General features: G+C 37.6%; 1 protein-coding gene across 1 annotated transcript in view; it reads right to left on the bottom strand.

Moving 5' to 3' along the window:
• MACROD2 (mono-ADP ribosylhydrolase 2) overlaps positions 1-23,176 on the bottom strand; it is a 2,022,401-nt gene that overhangs the window by 557,550 nt on the left and 1,441,675 nt on the right. The window contains exon 7 of the mRNA XM_019462769.2: positions 17,949-17,979. Coding sequence (XP_019318314.1) covers positions 17,949-17,979 — 31 coding nt within the window. The remainder of the gene's footprint in view (positions 1-17,948; positions 17,980-23,176) is intronic.

Below are 23,176 nucleotides of genomic sequence, written 5' to 3'. Positions count from 1 at the left end.
GGAAGAACATTGAGGTCATGGCCTCTTATTACGGAAAATCTTTAGCATTTTTTCCAGCTTTAATGAGAAATAATTGACATATAACATTGGGTATGTTTAAGATGTACAATGTAATGGGTTTATATATGTATGTATTGCAAGATGATTACAATAAGGTTAGTTAACACATCATCACTTCACAAAGTTACAATTGCGTGTGTGTGTTGTGTGTGTTGTGAGAATTTTGAAAATCTACTTTTAGCAACTTTCAAGTATACAATATAGTATTGTTAACTACAGCCACCATGCTGTGTATTATGTCCCCAGAACTTATTCATAGGATATCTGGAAATGTGTACCCTTGACCACCTTCACCCATTTCTCCTATTCCTCAGTCTCCTCTCCTGGTAAAACAAACACTCTGGTTTCTGTTTCCATGAGTTTGTTTGTTTTGAGATTCCACACATAAGTGAAATCATACAGTATTTGTCTTTCTCCGTTTGACTATTTCATTTAGCATAATACCCTCAAAGTTGAACCACGTTGTTGCCAATAGAAGGGTTTTACTTTTTTAATGGCTGAATAATATCCCATAATCATATTCCATCTCATTATATGTGTATTTCACATTTTCTTTATCCATGCATCCATAAATGGTCATTTAGGTTGTTTCCATGTCTTGGTTATGACAAATAATTCTCCAATGAGAATATATACATATATATACATATATACATATATACATATATATGTACATATACATATGTATATGTACATATATATGTATATATGTTTGTATATATATACATGTACATATGTATATGTACATATATATGTATATATGTTTGAAATACTTATTTCATTTCTTTCAGATATATACCCAGAAATGGAATAGCTGGATCATAAGGTAGTTCTATTTTAGTTTTTTGGTAAAACTCCATACTGTTTTCCATAGTGGTGCACAAATTTACATCTTCACCAACAGTGCACAAGGTTCTCTTTTCTCCACATCCTTATGAACACTTGTTGCTTCTTCTCTTTTGGATAACAGTCATTCTAACAGAGAGGTGATGTCCCATAGTGGTTTTGATTTGAATTTCCCTGATAGTGATACTGAACATCTTTTCATGTACCTATTGGTCACCTATATATCTTCCTTAGAAAAATATGTATTCAGATCTTCTGCACATTTTAATCAGATTATTTATTTGATACTGAGTTATATAAATTCTTTATATATTTTGGATATGTATATATCCCCTTATCAGATGTAAAATTTGCAGATATTTTCTCCAATTCAGTTTCTTTCTCCTTTTCATTTTGTTGATGATTTCCTTTGCTCTGAAGAAACTTTTTAGTATAATGTAGTCCCACTTATTTATTTTTGCTTTTGTTGCTTTTCCTTTGGTATCAGATTCAAAATATCTCCAAGACCTATGTCAAAGAGTTTTACCACCTCTGTTTTCTTCTAGAAGTTTTATGGTTTCAGGTTTTATTTTCAAGTCTTTAATCCAGTTTGAGTATTTTTTGTGTACTGTGTAAGATAATGGTCAAGTTTCATTCTTTTGCATGTGGTTGTCCAGTTTTCCCAACATTTATTGAAATAACTGTCCCTTCCCCATTGTATATTCTTGGATCCTTTGTCATAAATTACTTAACCATATATGTGTGGATTTATTTCTTGGCTCTCTATTCTATTTCATTGACCTTTGTGTCTATTTTTATGGCAAACCATACTGTTTTCATCACTATAACTTTGGAGAATAGTTTGAAATCAGGGAATGTGATGCCGTCAGCTTTGTTCTTTCTGAAGATTGTTTTGGCTATTCATGTTTTCTTTTCTTTTCTTTTTTTTGTAACTCTTTACAAATTTTAAGATTATTTGCTCTATTTTACTGAAAGAATGCATTGGAATTTGATAGGGATTGCATTAAATCTGTATATTTCTTTGAGTCATATGGATATTTAAAAAATACTGATTCTCCTAATCCATGAGCACAGAATATCTTTCCATATATTTGTGTGTCTTCAATATCTTTCATCAATATCTGGTAGTTTTCAATATACATGTCTTTTTCCTCATTGGTTAAGTTTATTTCTAGGTATTTTATTCTCTTTGATCCAACTGTATGTGGGATCGTTTTATTTCTCTTTCTGATAGTTGATTAGTAATGTATAGAAATGCAACAGATTTCTGTGTATTGATTTTGTATCCTGCAATTTTACTAAATTCATCTAACAGATTTTGACAGAGTCTTTAGGGTTTTCTATATATAATAACATGCCATCTGCATATAGTGACAGTTTTACTTCTCCTTTCCAATTTGGATGCATTTTATTTCTTTACTTCTTTCTTTTCTTTTCTTTTTCTTTCTCTTTTTTTTTTTTTTTTTTTTTTTTTTTTTTTTTGCCTACTTTCTCCAGCTAGGACTTCCAATACTATGTCAAATAAAAATGGTGAGAGTGGGCATCCTTGCCTTGTTCCTGATCTTAGAGAAAAGGCTTTCAGATTTTCATTGTTAAGTATGACATTAGACATGGGCTTGCTAAATATATGGCCTTTATTATGTTGGAGTACGTTCCATCATTCCTTCTATATCCATTTGGTTGAGGGTTTTTATCATAAGTGGTTTTTTTTTTAATATTTCATTCTATTAATGTGATGCATCCCATTTATTGACTGCACATTTTAAACCATCTTTGCACCCCAGGGATGAATCCCACTTGATCATCATGTTTTATAATCCTTTTAATATGACTTTGAATTCAGTTTGTTAGTATTTTGTTGAGAATTTCTGCACGTACATTCATGATGTTGGCCTGCAGTTGTTTGTTTTTTTCTTTTTTTTTCTTCTTGCAGTGTTCTCATCTGGCTTTGGCATCTGGATAATGCTGATCTAATAACATAAGTTTGGAAGTACTCCCTCCTCTTCAATTTTTTGAGATGATTTTAAGAAGGACTAGAATTAATTCGTTTTTAAAATGTTTGGTAAAAAACACCATTGAAACCATGTGGTCCTCGGCTTTTCTTTGCTGGGAGGTTTTATATTATGGATTCAATCTCCTTACAAATTATTGGTCTGTTCAGAATTTTAATTTCTTTATGATTTATTCATGATTCTTGGTAGGTTGTATGTTTTTAGGAATATATCCATTTCTTCTATTTTTTAATGTTTATTTATTTTTGAGAGAGAGAGACAGCATGTGAGCAGGGGAGGGGCAGAAAGAGAGGGAGACACAGAACCTGAAGCAGGCTCCAGGCCCTGAGCTGTTCGTACAGAGCCTGACACAGGGCTCGAACTCACAAACCACGAGATCATGACTTGAGCCAAAGTTGTATGCTCAACCGACTGAGCCACCCAGGCATCCCATTTCTTCTATGTTTTAATTGTTGGCATCTATTTGTTCATAGTAGTCTCATATAATCCCCTTAGTTTCTGTGCTATCAAATGTCTTCTTTTGCATTTATAATTTTATGTATTTAAGCTCTTTTTTTTCTTGGTTAATTTAGGTAAAAGTTTGTCAGTTTTGTTTATCTTTTCAAAGTACCAACTCTTGGTTTGTTAATCTTTTCTATTGTCTTCCTATTCTCTCTTTCATTTATTTCTGCTCTAATTTTTATTATTTCCTTTCTTTTGGTAACTTTTGGTTTAGTTTGTTCTTCTTTTCCTAGTTCCATGAGGTTTAAGATAGGTACTTTGAGATTTTTCTTCTTTCCTTGATGTATGCATTATGTTGCCAAAGATTTCCCTGTTAGATTTACGTTTGCTGCATTCCGTAAGTTTGGCATGTTGTATTTCCATTTTCATTTGTTTTAAGATATTCTTTTTTTTAATATGAAATTTATTGTCAAATTGGTTTCCATAGAACACCCAGTGCTCATCCCAACAGATGCCCTCCTCAATGTCCATCACCCACTTTCCCCTCCCCCCCCCATCAACCCTCAGTTTATTCTCAGTTTTTAACTGTCTCTTATGGTTTGCCTCCTTCCCTCTCTGTAACTTTTTTTCCCCCTTCCCCTCTGCCATGGTCTTCTGTTAAGTTTGTCAGGATCCACATAAGAGTGAAAACATATGGTATCTGTCTTTCTCTGTATGACTTATTTCACTTAGCATAACACTCTCCAGTTCCATCCACGTTGCTACAAAAGGCCATATTTCATTCTTTCTCGTTGCCAAGTAGTATTCCATTGTATATATAAACCATAACTTCTTTATTCATTCATAAGTTGATGGACATTTAGGCTCTTTCCATAATTTGGCTATTCTTTTATTCACTTTTTGAGTTCATCTTCAATCCATTGGTTGTTCATGACTGTTAATTACCATGTATTTGTGAAATTTCCAGCTTTCATTCTGTTATTGATTTCTAGGTCATTCCATTGTGATGTGAAATGATACTTGATATACAATTTACATTTTCTTGAATATTTTGGTTTATAGGATCTACCCTAGAAAATGTTCCATGTGCACTTGTGAAGAAAGTGTATTATGCTGCTCTTGGATGAAATGTTCTGTATATGGTCTTGTAAGACCATTTGGTCTATAGTATTGTGAAAAAATCCTTAGGCTTCACATAGTCCCAGACTATGATTTCTTTGAATGGCCTGAGTGCAGAGCCACCATCTCTTATCATTAGTTACTTCCCCACTAGGTTCTTTCCTACCTCACCCCACTACAGAATGCAAAACAATTTTATTTTTTTACTCCAGTTTCTAATTCTTTAAGTAAGCACAGTTCCCTGGAGTTTCTTAAGGATAGTTGCCAACAGCATGGAAGTTCCATTGAGCATTGAACTTCTCTCTTGGAAAGGAAGCTGTATGGTGATTGTGATGGGCCTGTGGTAGGAAGTGCAACGGAGGCTGAGGAAGTGACCAAAGTAGCCCTGGAGATGGAGGAGGGCTGAGTTGCAAAATAATTAAGAGGAACTCCATCTTCCCAGCTGTTAGTTGCTTTCAGCAGCTCTGACACTGTGGTCTCATCTAAGATGGGCATTGCCTTACGTGAAGCAGTAGGTGTAAAGTAGAATGAGTTGGTAGTGAAAAGGATGGGAGCAAACAACTCTAAATGGAAACAGCAGCAAAGCCAAGGATGTTCCCAGGAACATATTGGTCTGCATGCCCCAGCTCATCCTTGAACAAGTCTTCTTCCTGCCTGGGGATGGCTGCCCTGCCATGAGTTTGCAGTTCACTTGTGTCAGCTTCTTTTCTTTTCTTTTTTGAAAAAAAAATTAATGTTTCTTTATTTTTGACAGAGAGAGAGAGAAACAGAGCATGAGTGGGGGAGGGGCAGAGAGAGATGGAGACACAGAATCAAAAGCAGGCTCCAGGGCCTGAGCAGTCCACACAGAGCCGGACACAGGGCTTGAACCCATGAACCACAAGATCATGACCTGAGCTGAAGTCGGACACTTAACTGACTGAGCCACCCAGGCGCCCCTACAATAGCTTCTTTTCTTACCGCTCTTCTCACCATCTTCTCATACTCACTCCATTTTCTACTTCTTATCTCACCCCATGTCTTGACAGGTAGTTTGGAATGAGGTCTATTGGAAGAAAAGCTAAATGAGGATAAACACACACACACACACACACACACTCTACTCTCAGGTCCCAATATTGCCTTCAATGTGTGCAGAGATCTAAAGAAAAAAAAAGCATTTCAAATCAAGGTTTTTACATTTCCCAGATCCCCTGATGCATATCCCTGCTTTACCCAGCAAGGAGGCATATTTTCATTGTTTTATGAAGGATGAAGAAAGCTGATGAGTCCTCATTTCCTTCTGCATACAACATGGGAAAGCAGCAACTCTGCATACTTCTTTTTTCCTTTTCACTATGGATGAGGAGATAAAATATTTGCAAAGATGAAAAAAAAGAGGCAATAATTTAGGATGCTAACCTTTCCCCACGGCAGTGCCAGCACATCTTTCTGGCTTGCCTAAGGGATTCAGAATTTGCAGAAGCTTGGAACCTCTGAGCTGCTGGTGATCACCTTCCCAGATTCTTGTAATTATATGCAAGGGCTGACATTTGTAAGGTTGGAAAAATGTCTGGCTTTTAAACTGGGGAATTGGCAGTGTGCCAGAGGCACCATAAACCACAAGATGGGCACCTTCCTAATAGTTAATTTTATAAGAAAATATATTGTAGGAGGGCTGTAAAATTAAACAGGTAAGTAATGTAAACTATTTTGTTTTACAAAACAGATTACAATATATATTTATACTTTAAAATACAATATAAGATTTCAACTAAAACAAAATCCCCCCTCATAGAGTCTATCTCTAGAGACTCTGAGGATATAGACATATTAACTTTTATATTTAAAGCGTCTTCGATGATAAAGTGAAACAAGCACTGATATGATACAAAGAGAGATGGCTGTGCAGGCACTTTCTATATAAACTCAATCATCACAAGTTACTGATGGTGAAATCAATGGCCTGGTATGGATCCATAGAAAAAGAATTAAGCTAGAAGAAATGTGGGTAGAAGAGGCAGGGTTGGAAATAGGGACCTAGAGGATGTATGGGAATCAGGACCTTTATTGGGATAAGCTTTTGGGACTCAGTTCTGAAAGAGTTTCAGTTCAACTCCCCTCTTTTCTTCTAATATCAGAAAGTATATATTAATATCATTCCCACGCAATGTATGAGGAAACCTAGAACTGAAAGGAAATGGTCAGTAGTGGACCATCTTGGGCTGTAATCTCAAATGCTCCTGATTCCCAAACTCTTACCCTTGCTTCTCTGCCCTACTGGTGGATATTTGATCTCAGTGTTTACATGAACTAGCTGGGTGTGGCTGGGCAAGTCAATCAACAATTCTGGGTCTCATTTTTCCCAACTAGAAAAATAAGGAGCTAAGACAGGTGTGATATCCAAAATGGCTTCCAGTCCCATGACCCTATGTTCTTAGAATTTTTTTTTTAAATGTGCAAACTTTCTTGATGTTTTGGCGGAAAAAAAAACAATAAGCATTGGGTTTTCCCTCTCTTAAAGGCAAATGGCAAGACAACTATTATCTACTACCCAAGATTTCCTAGGGAAGAAGTATTAGAAAAGCTGTCTTACAGAACCATGCTTCGGTTTTATCCAAAATATTACCTGTCTTATTTACATGGGACTTCACTTTGAGACCACAATTAACTACAATTACCTTGTCCCTCATATAACTGAAAATTCATATAATTATATACAGAGAAAACAAAATGTTTTCATTCCTAAGGTTTAGATAAACTGTAGAAAACTTGGAGCTGCTGAAACAAGTTCACGTTATTTTTTAAATGACAGTCTACAGTGGTTGTGGCTAAGTGTGATATAGAATGTATGGTATGATGCTAACAGGCTTCAGTTCTAGATGGCTTAACTCATAGGGCTCAGCCACAGGACATGGAGGCAGCTTAGAGGATATACCTAGTTTTCAACAAAGCCATAGAAGTAATCTAAGAGAAAGTGAGGTGGTTTTTATGAGAAGAGACTGATGACCGGTGTCATTAAGGGCCTGAGTAAAGCCTCCTTCAAATGTCAAATTACATGTTCAACAGTGTAGAAACTCCTCTAAAATCTAGATGATAGGAGTGAATAAGACATCCAAAAGCCTCTGCCCTCAAGGAACTCAGACTCCAGTGAGAGAGTAATAATGATAACAATAGTAGCAAAAATAAAATTGCTATTAACAATCGTAGTAATAATAATTGTTAAGTACCCATCTTTATGTGTCTGACATCACAATAAGCACTTTAATGCATTATTTAATTTAATATTACAACAACCCCATGTTATAGGCATTATCATCCCCATGTGACAACTAAGGTTACTAAATCCGGGAGAGTAACTTGCTTTAGGACACACAACTGATAAGAGACAGACTCAGAATTTGAACCTAGATCTATGGGACCCTGAAACCTATGCCCATAGCCACTTTGATATCTACCCTCATTCTCCATTATTCCTTGGTACTCCAATACAGTGATACTCAAGAATGATCACACCTGGTGGTACAGACCATACTATAAGAAACCTATATCACCACTTCAGGTGAACAGGACACCAGAATCATGAACCAAAGGTAGCCTTTGAAGATGCCTGAGAGAAATTGGTATAGTATCTAAAAAGGCATCACCATACCCAAAGTCATCTAGGTTTTTGCCAAAGCGTCTTCTGGGAGTTTTATATTGTTGCATTTTATATTTATTATACTGTTTGAGTTACTTTTTGTGAAGGGTATAAGGTCTCTGTCTATATTCATTTCCTGCATGTGCAGGTCCAGATGTTCCAGTACCATTGTTGGAGACGTTATCTTTGCTCCATTTCATTGCTTTTACTCCTTTGTCAAAGATTAGGTGACTACATTTATGTGGATCTATTTCTGGGTTCTCTACTCTGTTCCACTGATTTATTCATGTATTATTTCACCAAAATACACTGTCTTGACTACAGTAGCTTTATAGTATGTTTTGAAATTAGGTAGTTCAGTCCTCCAAACTTGTTCTTCTCCTTCAATGTTGTGTTAGCTATTCTACGTCTTTTGCCTCCTGCCAGTGTCAATATCCATGAAAACAACTTGCTGGTATTGTGATTGGGATTACATTGACTCTATAGATCAAATTGGAAAGAACTGACATCTTGACAATATTGAGTCTTCCTATGTATGAACATGAAATAACTCTTCAGTTATTTATTTATGTAGATTTACCTTTATATATTAAGTTTTATTCTGTAATCTTGCTATAATTGCTTATTAGTTCCAGGAGGTTTTTTGTTGTTGTTATCAATTCTTTCAAATTTCCTATGAAACGATCATGTCATCTCCAAATTAAAAGTTTTATTTTCCTTCCTAATCTGTATACCTTTTATTTCTTCTTCTTGCCTTATTGCATTGGCAAGGACTTTCAGTGTGATGTTGAAAAAAGTAGTGAGAGGGGACATCCTTCTTTATACCTGATCTTAGTAGGAAAACTGTGTTTCTCACCACTAAGTATGATGTTAGTCGTAGGTTTTTATAGCTAGTCTTTACCAAGTAGAGGAATTTCCCTTCTAGTTTACTGAGAGTTTATATCAAATTGGTGTTAGATTTTGCAAAATTATTTTTCTTCATCTATTGGTAATCATATGATTTTTCTTCCTTAGTTTAATGATATGATGGATTATAATAATTGATTTTGGAATGGTTAGCCAGCTTACATACTTGGGATAAATCCCACTTGATCATGGTATATAATTGTTTTCATACTTTTTAAATTTTATTTGCCTATATTTTGTTGAAGACCTGTTTATTTTATAGTTGTTAAGTAAAAGCTTATCAGGGCAACTGGGTGGCTCAGTTGGTTAAGTGTCTGACTTAGGCTCAGGTTATGATTTGTGGGTTCAAGCGCAGTATCAAGCTCTATGCTGTCAGCATGGAGCCAGCTTCCCATCCTGTGTCCTCCTCTCTCTCTATCCCTCCCCCACCCCTCTCCCTCAAAAATAAATAAACATTAAAAAAAGTCTTATCAAGGCCTACCATGTATCTGATTTTGCCTTAGGTGGTAGATAGAGATTAGATCCCAGTTTCATAAGCTAAGTTCCAAAAGAATAGAAGTCTTAAGTAAAGGGAAAATAAGTTTTATCAAAAATATAGTTGCTTAGAAAGAAGATCTGGAAAGATTTAGGTGAACTTAGATTCCTTTAGAACATTTGAAAATAAATTTAGGTGACTAAATTATAGACATGAGATAATTTCATGTTGGTTTTGTTAATTTCGGTTCAATTTTCAGTCACTTGTGGTGAATTCTCCCTGTTGACAATGCCTGAAATGTGAAATAAGGTGTAAAAAACTATTTTCTTCAGTTCTAAAGATTCTAAGGAGACCTCCTTTAACTGTTCAGGACATTCACATTTATATTACCATTTTCTCTCTCTCTCCTCATCTCCCCTTGGTAATATTTTACTCTATTATGAGCAGACTCTTTCCTAAAGTCACATTTCCCTAGGGTTACTTAGTATGCAGGATGCTGATCTAGAACTGTTCAGAATCTTGGGTATGTTTTTAATAGTTATAGCCTTAAGAGTTTAAGGTATTACAGAAACAAATTATAATTGATTCCTCTAAGGATTTCTATGGAAATGGGCCAAAATTTCAAATGTAATAAATAATATAATTATTTATTAATTCTCAATATATTGATTTTAGTTTCCACTGATATGTCTGCCAATTTTGAAGGAGTATGTGAATATGTGAATATGTGAAGGAGTATGTGAAAAAATGTGAATATAATTGAGATGAGATATTAAGGTCTAAATATACTGGAACTAATGATAGGTCATTGTCCTGATGCCTTAGGATTTCCACACTTTCAAATTTCTCAGGGTTCAGGATTATAAAGGCATTTTGATAAAGTATATACTATCAAAATTACCAAATATTCTTACAAAATAAGGACTATCAGTGTTCAAAAATATTTATGGATTCTGGGTAGATGACACTGCTCCAAACTAAATTACCTATCAGTGGCCTGTTCAATTTAATTTGCTTTGCTTTTCCTCTTGACTAATGATATGTAGAATTCCATGATAATTCAAATCTCCTTCTTTCCACATAACAAAATTGTAGTCAGAAATGTGGATTCCAGGGGTGCCTGGGTGGCTCAGTCGGTTAAGCATCTGACTCTTGATTTCAGTTCAGGTCATGATCTCACAATTCTTGGGATGGAATCCCACAGGCTTTGCGCTGACAGTGCAGAGCCTGCTTGGGATTCTCTCTCTCCCCCTCTCTCTCTGCCCCTCCCCCACTCAATGCTCTCTCCCTCTCTCTCTCTCTCTCTGCCTCAAAACAAATAAATACACTTAAAAAATACACAGAGAAACATGGATTCTACACTAGACATCCAGGAGGCGAATTTTTCTCCAAGGGAAAACAGATCAAAGTGACAAGTGCTTCTCTGCATCCTAAGATAGGGTGTGAGACCATCAAAAGCATTTCTTTTGCTGGGACCAGGGCAAGTAAATTTATGAGAACAATGGCTTAAGGTAGACAGAGCAACTATTTGACACCATGGTAGATTTCTGGTTCCTTAAATGACAGAATGGAACAAATCCTCCCACAAGCTGAATGCCCACTTTGGAATTGTTAGCATAGAGAGAAATAAACATCTCTATTCACTAAGCCACTGTATTTTAGAGTCTCTTTGTTACAACAGCTTAACTTTAACTAATATAGTCTCTTCCAAATGCATCTCAAGATGCATTTTAAAAATATGATCATTGACTAAAAAGGATTTGACATGAAAATCATTGTCCTAAAGAGCTAAGCATACTTGACTTCTCTAAGAATTGTCAGAATTGTTTTTACGTCCTTCAGAAAGGGAGCTGAGCTATGTTTATTTAAACTCACCCTTCAGATACAAGTATGTGTAAAGGGCAAGAAAAAGGAATGTCATTTGAGACTGGATGAGAAGAAGAAGCAAAACGCATGGAACTTATTTCACTGATCGAACTGAAAGTGTGGCCAATTCTTAGATGCTCTCAAATAGTTCCCTAGGGACAACGTCTTAATAGAGCTCCTATTTTTCAATGAGACTGAAAGATATTCCCAGAGTTACTACTGTGCAAAGTGGCTTTCCTATTTCCTTAAAAGGCTTACTGTTTTAATACTTTCTCTATAACAAAGCTGTTTTTTTTAATGTAGAGTAACAATAAGTGGTGCCCTCTGAGGAAGGGTGGATTTGAATTCGTTTCCACCTTTTAGCCCTCAGTCAAGCTTTTACCTTGACGCAACTGCAAGGAGGTAGACATCCACACCTCAGGAATAGTAATCAACTTGTAATCTTTATGACTTTTGGAAACACTTAATCTTTTAATTAAGTCCTAAATCATTCAGTTTGAACAGAACACCAGGGAGAATGACACCGGTGTCATTCACTGCATCTGTAGCACCAGAAGGCTAAGTTTCCAGGATTTTCATCTTTTGGGAGGTCCCCTGGGGTAACTCTGCCTGTGAGTCTCACTGTGATTTTTATGGAAGCTGAACAAGCGTACGTAAATGGTTGCTAGACACGTGCAACTCTTTTCCAGAGCAAAGGTAGTACTTTTGGTTTCTTAGTTTCATGCCTTTTTATTATGAAACATCCACGTAGCTTAGAGAGAACAAGAGGGGAGTTTTACCACATTTTGTGGGATGAATGAATAAATGTGTGCATGTGTGAGTGTTTTTGCTAAAATCGTCTATTCAAATGGCAAGCACTCAGAGGGTTAGAAACAATTTAATAGCTAGAATTTTGTGTCTATTGATCTGTTTTTCCCAGTGCTTCATTAGGATCAGCCTGTAAAATAATATTCAAATATGGTATAATTGAGGCAGGTTTGACCCACTACTGCATTTAACCAAAGGGAAGTAAGTTACACTGATTCTAATGTTACTTTGTTTTGAGGGCCAGCAATTAACCAGAGGATTGCCAAGAGCAACAAGGTTTCATATAGTGGGGATAAGGTGACCAGGGCAAAAAACAGGATGTCAGAGAAGGGAATTTATGAGGGAGAAAAGAGTCATCATTAGACCACCTGAAAGGAAATTTTCAAAGCAAATGGAAATTTCAAAGGGAAAAGAAGAAAGCCAAGAGGGAGGGGAGAACTGTCAGGGAGATAAAAGGGAGGGGCACACATTTTTGTCAATTTTGCTCTAGTTCCCAAGTGTATTACATAAGATAACTCTCCCAGCGAGCCCAGAATTGCACGGCAATAGTTGTCACACCCTCTGAAATCTGTCAGCATTTAAAGTTGACAGAGAGCATGCCCTAAGCATTGCCGTTGGAGGATGTCCTGGTTTCTTTCCAAGTCATGTCTGCGTATTTGGACAGATGTAGTGATTATATATATATATATATATATATATATATATATATATATATATATATATATTTGCCCAGTAGGGATAAGGTTAAAGAAACATTGGGCTCATCTTCTTTTTACCAGTTAGAAGCAAAAGAGCAAATGTGAATGCAAATGAGGGATTCAATTAGAAAAGCTATGTTCTGGCAGCATTTCAAAGAAAGCGGAGGGATGCCAGGTGATGTGATAGAAACAGGCCTTCAACACTGATAACAGAAATATATTGACTAAATACGCGAGCTGCTTTTAGCTAAGTTACGCTGCTTAAATTTCTTCCACAAATTTCCAGCCAATAACTCAATGTCTGAAATTCCTTCCTCTCTAAAACCGCCACCTCGTACCTGGAAAGCAAGATTCAAGTTTTTTCTTTTACTCCACAGAGAATATTTTCCCAATTACTCAAGGGATACACTTTTCCACCTGGACTTCATTTCTGTTAACTATATTGACTCTCATAAAATGGACTAAAATTATTTTTGCTGTTCACTTCTCAGTAAAAATTCCATTGCCATGTATCATGTCTAGCCTCTTTTGTTAAACTTATTAGCACCAAAGCGTCCAAGTCAGGCTCAAAGGGCAGAAGGCACGCACGAGATCTGAAATGTCCATCAGGGAAGTTCAAATCTGTCCCTCTGAGACTGGTTCAGCAGCCAATTCAAATCTTTCACAGGAATCTGGGAGTTTAGAGCCCCTGTAAGCCTCATCTGGATCTATTTTTCCAAAAGTAACACCGGCTTTTCTTTGGTATTTTACCAAATGTGGCTTTTCATCCTGAGTGTAAGCAGAGTCTGGTGCCCTCTGGAAGCATTATGTTGGAACAGTCACAGCAGTTACTGGAAGTCAGAGTGGAAAAGTCTGGTTCCTCTTCCAGGAGAACTTCAAAGCGGGCAGGGCTTGTTCTCATCGTGTGCCTTCCCAAAATGCAGTTGTGTTGCACAGAGGATACTCATCAGTGTGTGTCTCTCAGGAAGGGGTGGCGGGTTTTGCCGCCACCAAGGTTGCTCCTTAAAAGGCTGAGGAGTGGGGAGAGGCTGGGAGGGCACAGGTTTCCTCTGTAGCTAAAGGACCTCCAACGTACTGGTGTATGCCAGATGCTCCAGACACACTGTGAGTGTGGTGATGATGTCTGAGTTTCCACGAAATGAGAATGCTTACTGTTGAAATTACCCCGGTATGAGATCAGTTTTGGCAATTAAATAACCAACCCCCTTTCAAATGATAGCTGTACCATAGTCAAAACTTTGTTGTAGTGCAACCAGAGTTACAGTGGGTTTGTAGGCCATAAATCTAAAAGTAAAGATTTGTAAATCTAAAGAAAACAAGTGTCTAAGAAATCACAGCAGACAGGCAAGTGGGCTGGTATGTCCAGAGAAGTTAGGGTAGGGCCTCGGGGCCAATCTGTACCTCTCTGACTGACCATTGTTCCATGGGCCATAATAAACAACAAAGGGGCATGTTCTTTTTTTTTTTTATTAAAAAAAATTTTTTTTAACGTTTATTGATTTTTGAGACAGAGAGAGACAGAGCATGAATGGGGGAGGGTCAGAGAGAGGGAGACACAGAATCCGAAACAGGCCCCAGGCTCTGAGCTGTCAGCACAGAGCCCGACGCGGGGCTCGAACTCACGGACCGCGAGATCATGACCCGAGCCGAAGTCGGACGCCCAACCGACCGAGTCACCCAGGCGCCCAAAGGGGCATGTTCTTAAGTGAAGTTAAGTGTTGTGTATGGCTTGGCTCTCTGACTGAAAAAGTTCTTGAGTTTTCATTTTACCTTAACAAGGTGGATAGTGCCATTCTCACAAATACCATTTTTAGTTGAGAATGCTTTTGAGAAGCATATTTGTTTTTCCTCAAATAGAGATGTTTGTCCATCAGGAAAATACTGACTAGGAAACCTTTCTCTATCAGTTATTTTGCCAATCAACAATTCTGTTTCTTGTGTATCTTCAGTTAGGCAACACTTTTGGTTATAATCATTATCCTTGCTATCAAACAGCAAATATTTGCTGAGCTTTTCCTATAGATAAAACACTAGGCACTGGCTGTGCACAGAATATGCACAAGTGAATCCATGCTCACTAAAGAATTCCAAACTGGCTGTGAGCACAGGATATGTAAACAAACATCTATGGGACAAATATGAAAGAGCCATTGTTAATTGTTCGGATTATAATGCTGAAAGATTTCAAAAGATATAATGACCACTAAGAGTTGGCATATTCAAGACTTCTCAGAGATTAATAGTTGCCTGCCTAAGTGTGCACAGTATGTCTTTATTTGGGGATGGGGGAAAGAGCAGTGGTGGTCAACGTCTGTGTGATTTCAGCGCACATGTGTGTATGAGTGTGTGTGCATATGAGAATGTGGGCATGTGTGAGCATCTTATAAGGAAGAACACAGGATTGAACCTGGCAAGTTATATAACATGTTCTGAGACTTATCAGCTCATCTGAGGGTGACAGAAGATGTGTCCACACTGGGTATATGATAAGAAATCTCTCCAGCTATATTCTGGAGAAAACACAAGTCCTGAGAAAGCTGAGAAAATAACAAAGGTCAAATAACCTTAGGAAATGCTGGAGAGTAAATCATCCTTTTAAAGACACAAAAGTGGGCACCTGTGTGGTGCAGCTGTTTAAGCACCTGACTTGATCTCGGCTCAGGTCATCATGGTTCGTGAGCTCGATCCCCACATTGGGCTCTGCACTAAGGGCATGGAGTCTGCCTGGGATTCTCAAAATAAACTCAAAATAAATTAAAAAATACAGATATAAAAACAAAGCACATACAAATTTCTTGGCACACCAATTCACATCCTTGAGAAAGAGATGTCTTCTCCCTTCACAAATTTTTTTTTTATTTTATATTTGAGACAGAGAGATAGAGAGGGAGGGAGAGGGAGGGAGAGAGAGAGAGAGAGAGAGAGAGAGAGAGAGAGAGAGAGACAGACAGAGGGAACCAGCAGGGAAGGGGCAGAGAGATGGAGACAGAATCTGAAGCAGGCTCCAAGCTCTGAGCTCTCAGCACAGAGCCCTATGCGGGGCTTGAACTCAGGTGCAGTGAGATCATGACCTGAGTGGAAGTCAGAGGCTTAACCGACTGAGCTACCCAGGTGCCCCTCTCTTCACAAATTTTGAAAGCACTGGTTTAGGGAGATACATAAGGCACCTATTGTTCAGTCCAGAAAGAGTAAATGTTAACCTGCAAGTAATGGAATATGATCAAAGGCTCCTGAGCAGACAGGAAACATGCACCAAGTGGTATTTTAGAAAAAATTAATCTAGTATGGTAGAAAATATATTAAGAAAGGAGGGGACCTAGAACCAGGAGATTGTTGTGAATATTTTCTCTAGATCCATTCTCACATGACTTACAAAGTGTTGTGGATTTTGTTTGTTTCCTTTTTAAAATTTTTCTTTTGAGCTGTGGACCAATTTATTTAAATAAAGTATTGTTTCAAATCCAATAAATTGAGAGAAAAGTAAAACTTATCTGGATAATGAAGAGCAGAGCAGGGTTTGGAGCAAGAGTGAGAGAAGGACTGATCTATAATATATGGGTACCGGGAGAGAATCAAGGACTAATCAAAAGCTGACTTCACAAGGGACATAGGAGATAAATTCCAAGTTGCAAAATGCTAAATGGTCCACAAGAGAACTGGAGTAATTGGGTGCCTGGTGGCTCAGTTGGTTGAGGAGCCATCTCTTGATTTTGGCTCAGATCATGATCCCAGAGTTGTGGGATAGAGCCCCGTGTAGGGCTCTGCACTAGGATGGATTCTGCTTAAGATTCTCCCTCCTTCTCTCTCTCTCTCTCTCTCTCTCTCTCTCTCTCTCTCTCTCTTTATTTTTAGAGAGAGAGGGAGCACAAGCAGAGGAGATGCTTGACTCCAGACAAGATGAAAGGGAGATGTGGGCTCTTGCTCAGGCAAAACTTTGCATTTACTGTTTCCTTTAAACAAATATTTAAGATCTCTAACTAGACATCCCTAAGGTAGGAAGAATTGCCATGAGAGAGATTATACAGATGGTCCAGTTATCCCTCTCCAGCCCAGTGTCCATTGCTTCCATAAACATAGGTTATAGTGGAATCTAGAGAGGAAAAAAGGCATGCCTTAAATTCTTAAATGATGTGACCAAATCCTTCCTCATTTAATTTGATTCAGGCTTATGTTTTCCATTTTATTCTCACCAAGATCTTCAAAATAAATACCATATTAAGAAGAAATAAATCTCCTACCTTTGACATCATTCTAGATATCTCTTCCCTGGAGTGATGAATTTAAATTATTTCTTTACATTTGTACATATTTTATTTTTCAGTTAAGAGCTACCATGTGAGAAGTTTGAGTTCATAAGGGTCTAATCTATTTTTCTTGATTAGAAAACTCTAAAATGAAAACTAAACCCCATGTTACCTTAATATTGTAAAACAGATTTAATAATGGCTTGAGGGAAAAAAGCACCAGGAAATGTCATTGTAGGTAAAATAATGTTTAGAGAGCTTTAGGTTAGTGAAAACAAGTGATTACAAGAACATTTTGCCTCTATCTGTAAGTGAAGCAGTCACTATTTAAAACAGTCCCTCAAGACTAAAAATATATAAGTGAAGATCACAAAAATTAATTTGTTTTTATCAACAGCCACTTCTTAGGGTTTTTTTTAAAATTAAATATACTGATACATGCATGTGCGTACATATCAATGCTTCCATTATTTTGTAGCTCACAACAAAATAATGATAATGCTAGGCTTTATGTGCATAATGATTCACGTAAGAGAAAAGCCTTACTTTATGAAAGAAAACCCTATTAGAGGTCAAATCTTACTAAAGCAAGATTTTTCATTTAACCAGAGACATTGTGCCACAGTGTATCAAATCATTACAGGTGGTATCCAATACAATAAAATCCAAGAACACAGAATACCTGAATAGCCTCTTCAGAGTCCACAGTAGGACTCAGAGACTCTACCTGTCTTTTGAGTCTCTTTAAAGCACAGAAAACTATATCTATCAGAGGACCTCTTATTTGTCCTGTTAGCCTTGCCTTTAACAACAAAATAAAGAAATACAAACATTATCAAAAGCTAGATCACTTACCATAAATGCCGGTTGAGATGCAGGGAAATGCCTGTGAATAAACCACAAAAATAACAATAAATTTTAAAGGAACAGATTTGCTGACATCATCTATTTCAGTATCTATTTGCTTGATATGGGATGTTCTCTATTCATATGCTCAGACCTCTGAAAACCTACTCAGTTGGAGAAGGAGACACTGTGGAAATGGATGTATCAAAACTGAAAACTTCTCCTTAACAGCAGCAATCACATCAGCTCCCAAGAGTCAACTGTCAAATTTCCAGGAATCTTGTGAACCAACTGTTAAATCTAGTTATAATTAAGAAATTAAGTCATATAAGCCTGCAATGAAATGTTATATATAAAATAAATATTCAGAAATCATCTCATCACTTCCTAATTAGTTTGCCACATTTTACTATTACCTCTGCTCTTGAGAAGACCTATGCCTATTATACATTTATATAATATGTAATATAATATAAATAATGAATAATATATTATATATAATATAAATATCATATACATTTATAAATATATCATATGTTACATAACATATAAGTATATTATATATTATAAATTTTTAAATGCTTATTTATTTATTTTGAGAGGGAGAGAGAGAGAGAGAGAGGTCATGTTGGTAGCTTAAAACTTGAAAACATTAATCAACCTTCATATTGGACCATACTTGTGGGTCAGTGGAAACCACAGGTTGGCTATAGATGCAAAATTTTTGTAACATTTACAAAAGTTTTTTGTAAGAATCAATCTGCTGTATAGAATTTATAATAATTTATTATTAAATGTATAATACATGTATTATATATAATAAGTAATATATATTGTATATTTTATTTTTATTTGTAAGTTGTGTGCCACACATTCCTTTTATTAGTAAAATTTTAAATACATGTATATACATACATACTCATTTTTTAGAGTCAGGTTTGTTTAAATTGTATTTATTTATTTTGAGAGAGAGAGAGAGAATGCAAGCAGGTGAGGGGCAGAGAGAAGGAGAGACAAAATCCCAAGCAGTCAACACACCATGAGATTATGACCTGAGTAGAGATCACGAGTCAGACACTTAACTTACTGAGCCACCAAGGCACCCAAGTTTTTTCACCATTTACAGACACACTACTGCTTATACCTTATGCAACGGACTGAATGTTTGTGTCTCCCCAAATTTATATGTTGAAGCCCTAACGTGATGATATCTGGAGGTGGAATCTTCGGAAGTTAGGAGGGGGATGGTAGAGGCCCCATGACAGGGTTGGAGTTCTGATAAGAAGAGGAAGAGAGCTAGCACTCTCTGCTCTTCCCCTCCAGAAGTTATGATGAGAAGACAGCCATCTGCAAGCCCCTTTCCAGGTTTAACCAGATCTGCTGGCATCTTGGTCTCAGACTTCCCAGCCTCCGGAACTGTGAGAAATAAATGTTTGTTGTTGAAGCCACTCAGTCTGTGGTAATTTGTGATAGCAGCCCAAATGACTAAGACCCCATATTTTACCTAGCAATATTTAAAGAATTTGACTGAAAGAGTGTAGGAACAAATGTGAATATACAGCTAACTCTAAATTAGGCTCTCTAACAGAGGAACATGATCTGAGCATAGCAATGTCCTCTGCCAATGTACCTCTGTGTAAATTTAATCAAGTTGTTTTCATCTTTCTGGTCTTTTTATTTTTCAGTTGAAAATGAAGATGCTAGCATTCACCATATAGAAATGGGCTGTAGAAATCGATGACAGAATTTTTGAAACATGTGACTGATACTGTGCTACAGAATCTAAGAACTGCAGCTGTTTGTAATAACAAGCATTATTACTGAGCTCAATAATGATGCAATGTCTATCTTTTTTCTTTATATCTTTGGGTTAAGTGTGTACTATATTTTATTTTCCTTAACATTTTTATAGACTGTATGTTTATTACCTTTACATGGATGTCCTATTTAAAAAGTCACAATTTATGTGATTTTGTTTGAGAAAGAGTAATACTGGACTCTTGAGCTCACCTATATGTCTGCAAAATGATAAGTTTCTTTTTTCTGTTCCTTCACCAGGAACAGTGAAGTGCTACTGTTTCTTTTTTTATGTTTTAATTTTGAGAGAGAGAGAGAGAGACACACACACACACACAGAGGAAGACGGGGACAGAGGATCCCAAGTGGGCTCTGCACTGACAGCAGAGAGCCTGATGTGGGGCTTGAACTCACAAACCGAACTGTGAAATCATGACCTGAGCTGAGCTGAAAGCCAGACGCTCAAATGACTGAGAGAGTGTGAAACAAATCCTCCTGGAAATATTCTCATCTTTTTAAAGGCATTCACCAAGACCACTGACAGGCCTTTCTCTCCATATGAAAACCAGCTGCATGCTCACTGTAAGCAATTTGATAGTAATAGAAAGGGCTCAGAGTTCAGGGATGGCCTACCTGAAAATACAAATACAAACTAGAGAGGATTCAGGGTCATCCCCATGTGTGCCGTGCTCACTCATGTTCCACTCTGCTTTTTAAATGAGATAGAGGGAAGTGAGTCTACAGGTCATGCCCCAGGAATTCCATGAGAGTGAACTGAATACGTAAACACCCATTTTTGTGATTGCAATAGAGAAAGAGAAAGGTTTGAGAATTGCTACACGGAGCCATCAAGCAGAGGCCAGAAGATAGCATGTTTTCGACGAGCAAGCCCACTGTAAATTGCACCTGGGCATCTTTCCAGTTCACAATGTTGGGTAGTTTACTGAACTTTCCTGAACATCAGTTCCCTCATTAGTAAATAGAAACAAATGAGGAAATGAGACTCACTTCAAAGGGTCTGGGGGAAGCTTAGGAGAAATAAGGAACCCAGAGCATTGAATCTGACAGATAGTAATATCTCAATTAATGCTGATTCCTGAGGTGGGCACTGGCATGGCCACCAAGCTCCCCCTCAAGGGGAAATTGTTACCCTACAGCAGGGCTTCCCAGACTCAGCTCTATTGATATTTCCGACCAGATAACGCTTTGTTACTGGGGGCTGTGTTGTACATTGTGAGATGGTTGGTGGCATCCCTGGACTCTCTCTATCCACTTGATGCCAGTGGCATCCCCCCCCCCCGCCCCCCCAGTTGTGACAATCAAATCTATTCCTAGGCATTGTCAAATGTCCCCTAGGGTCAAAATCATCTCTGGTTGAGGACAACTGCCCTAGAATCTGGGGTCTAGACCCCAGCAGTGCTGTCAGCAGACAGCCTCTATCAACTCTTCCAGGGATTGCCTCAGATGCAAAGGGCTACTCCACTCAGGGTCATACTCCTTCCGGACAGTCCACATCCAAAGACTAGTTAATACAGAGTGGCAAGGCCTTGGTTCATCTTAGCTCAATTCAGTGCAACACTAAAGGGCCCTACCAGCTCCAGAGCCCCCAACGGGTTCAGTGAAGCCATCACTGGACTTGCATCACAGCACATCTTTCCCTCTACCCACTCCTGCTTCCCTCCCCTCTCTTCTCCAGGTGTGGATCCCAAGGGCACATCTTAATAAACATCTTGCACCATAATCTTTGTCTCAGAGTCTGCCTCCTTGGTAACTGATCTAACTCCCTTCCGTTTCCCTCTTAGGGTCAGCTATACGAGTCTTTTTTTCCCATTAGATCTAGCAGAAGAGAACATACTGAACAGTTAATGGCAACTTTCATTTGCCTCAGCTCCCAGCAATATCTTTGAATCAATCATGCAACTTGGTAATTGAGTCTGAATGTACCAACTGCCTTGCCTTTGTTAACAAGGACAAATAGCTTCATCGGAAAATGACATCGTTGCCTTGAATGTGAAGGCAAATGGTGGTGTAATGGAGGATGGCTTTGGTAATATTATTACATTCATTCAAACAAAAAAGCAATGATAAAGCAGAGACTGAAATACAGTATCATGGAAAAAGTTTGTTTTATGTAAAACAACCTTGCATGTAATTCATCCAAACTAAATCTCCTCCCTTAATCACTTTTTATTGAGAGACAGGGAGAGGGAGAGGAAGAGGGAGAGGGAGAGGGAGAGGGAGAGGGAGAGGGAGAGGGAGAGGGAGAGGGAGAGGGAGAGGGATGGGAGGGAGGGAGGGAGGGAGAGAGGTAGAGAGAGACAGGAGAGGGGGGAGAAAGAGAGAGACGAGAGACAGAGAGATTGAGAAAGAAGGTGAGCAAGTGAGCTCATCTAAGGGATTTTACAGCACATAGTCTGTGTTCTTTGCCATAATAAATTTCTGATGGTGTCACCAGAAGTGAGTAGCATGGGATTTCTTTATTTCAAAGTTGTGGTTAGCATAACCACCTCCCACAAAAATCCTCTTCTGTGGAAGAATGATAGATTGTACCAAAACCCAGCCAATTAGCCTGGTTTGTTTCAAGTGCACATAACTCAGCAGTCACCTGTGGAACTTGGGGAATGACATCACCAGCCTAATTTGTAAGGCTCCATATTCTCCTTACAGAAGCCCCAAGAGCAAAAGTCTCCATGCTATTCAGGCCCCAGCATATAGCCATCAGAAACTTGTTTCGTAACACTTGACTTTTCAGCATATTTTTCTATGTCAATACGCACTTGCTTTCTTGGGGGAAAATAATAATTTGACTTGGAGAGTGAGACAGGATTTTTTCTTTTGTGAAATTGTAGACTGAGCCACTACCTGGAAAATACTTCCCTAACCTAGCATGTTGGTTTCAAGTATATTTGTAAAAACACTGAAATCCTTAAGGCTGTAGACTATGCCTCCCATTCTCTTGAACATCTATTTCCACTTCTCCATTTGAGGGCAAGGAAGGAAATACCCCACTGCCTTCTTTATCTTGATTCTAATAGTGCCTCAAAATTCAGGCAATAAGCCCTAAGCCAACATCATAACCATCCCTTGCTTTTCCCTGACCCTTGATTCTTGGTTAATGCTTTCCTGTAAAGTGGGAATTTCTTTCTCTCTTCTTTTTTTTTTTTTTTTTTTTTTTTTGCACTTTTCAGGACCACCAGTCCTTAGAAATCAAGTTTTTTTTATTTATTTATTTATTTATTTATTTATTTATTTATTTATTTTAATTAATTAATTTATTTTTTCAATATATGAAGTTTATTGTCAAATTGGTTTCCATACACTTTCTCTCTTCTTTATCTATGTTCTTTGCATCTACCCATTGCTTATGCAACAGCCTTGCCAGCTGGGTAGGACTAACTCCACCTTCAGCTGCACATGAAGGTGTCGATTGAACTAAGTAA

Source organism: Panthera pardus, unplaced genomic scaffold (assembly GCF_024362965.1).
Source record: "Panthera pardus isolate Hobbes unplaced genomic scaffold, ASM2436296v1 HiC_scaffold_25, whole genome shotgun sequence".
NCBI classification, from domain to species: Eukaryota; Metazoa; Chordata; class Mammalia; order Carnivora; family Felidae; genus Panthera; species Panthera pardus.
Note: the sequence above shows the minus strand (reverse complement) of the source record. Positions and strands in the feature narration are given on the sequence as shown.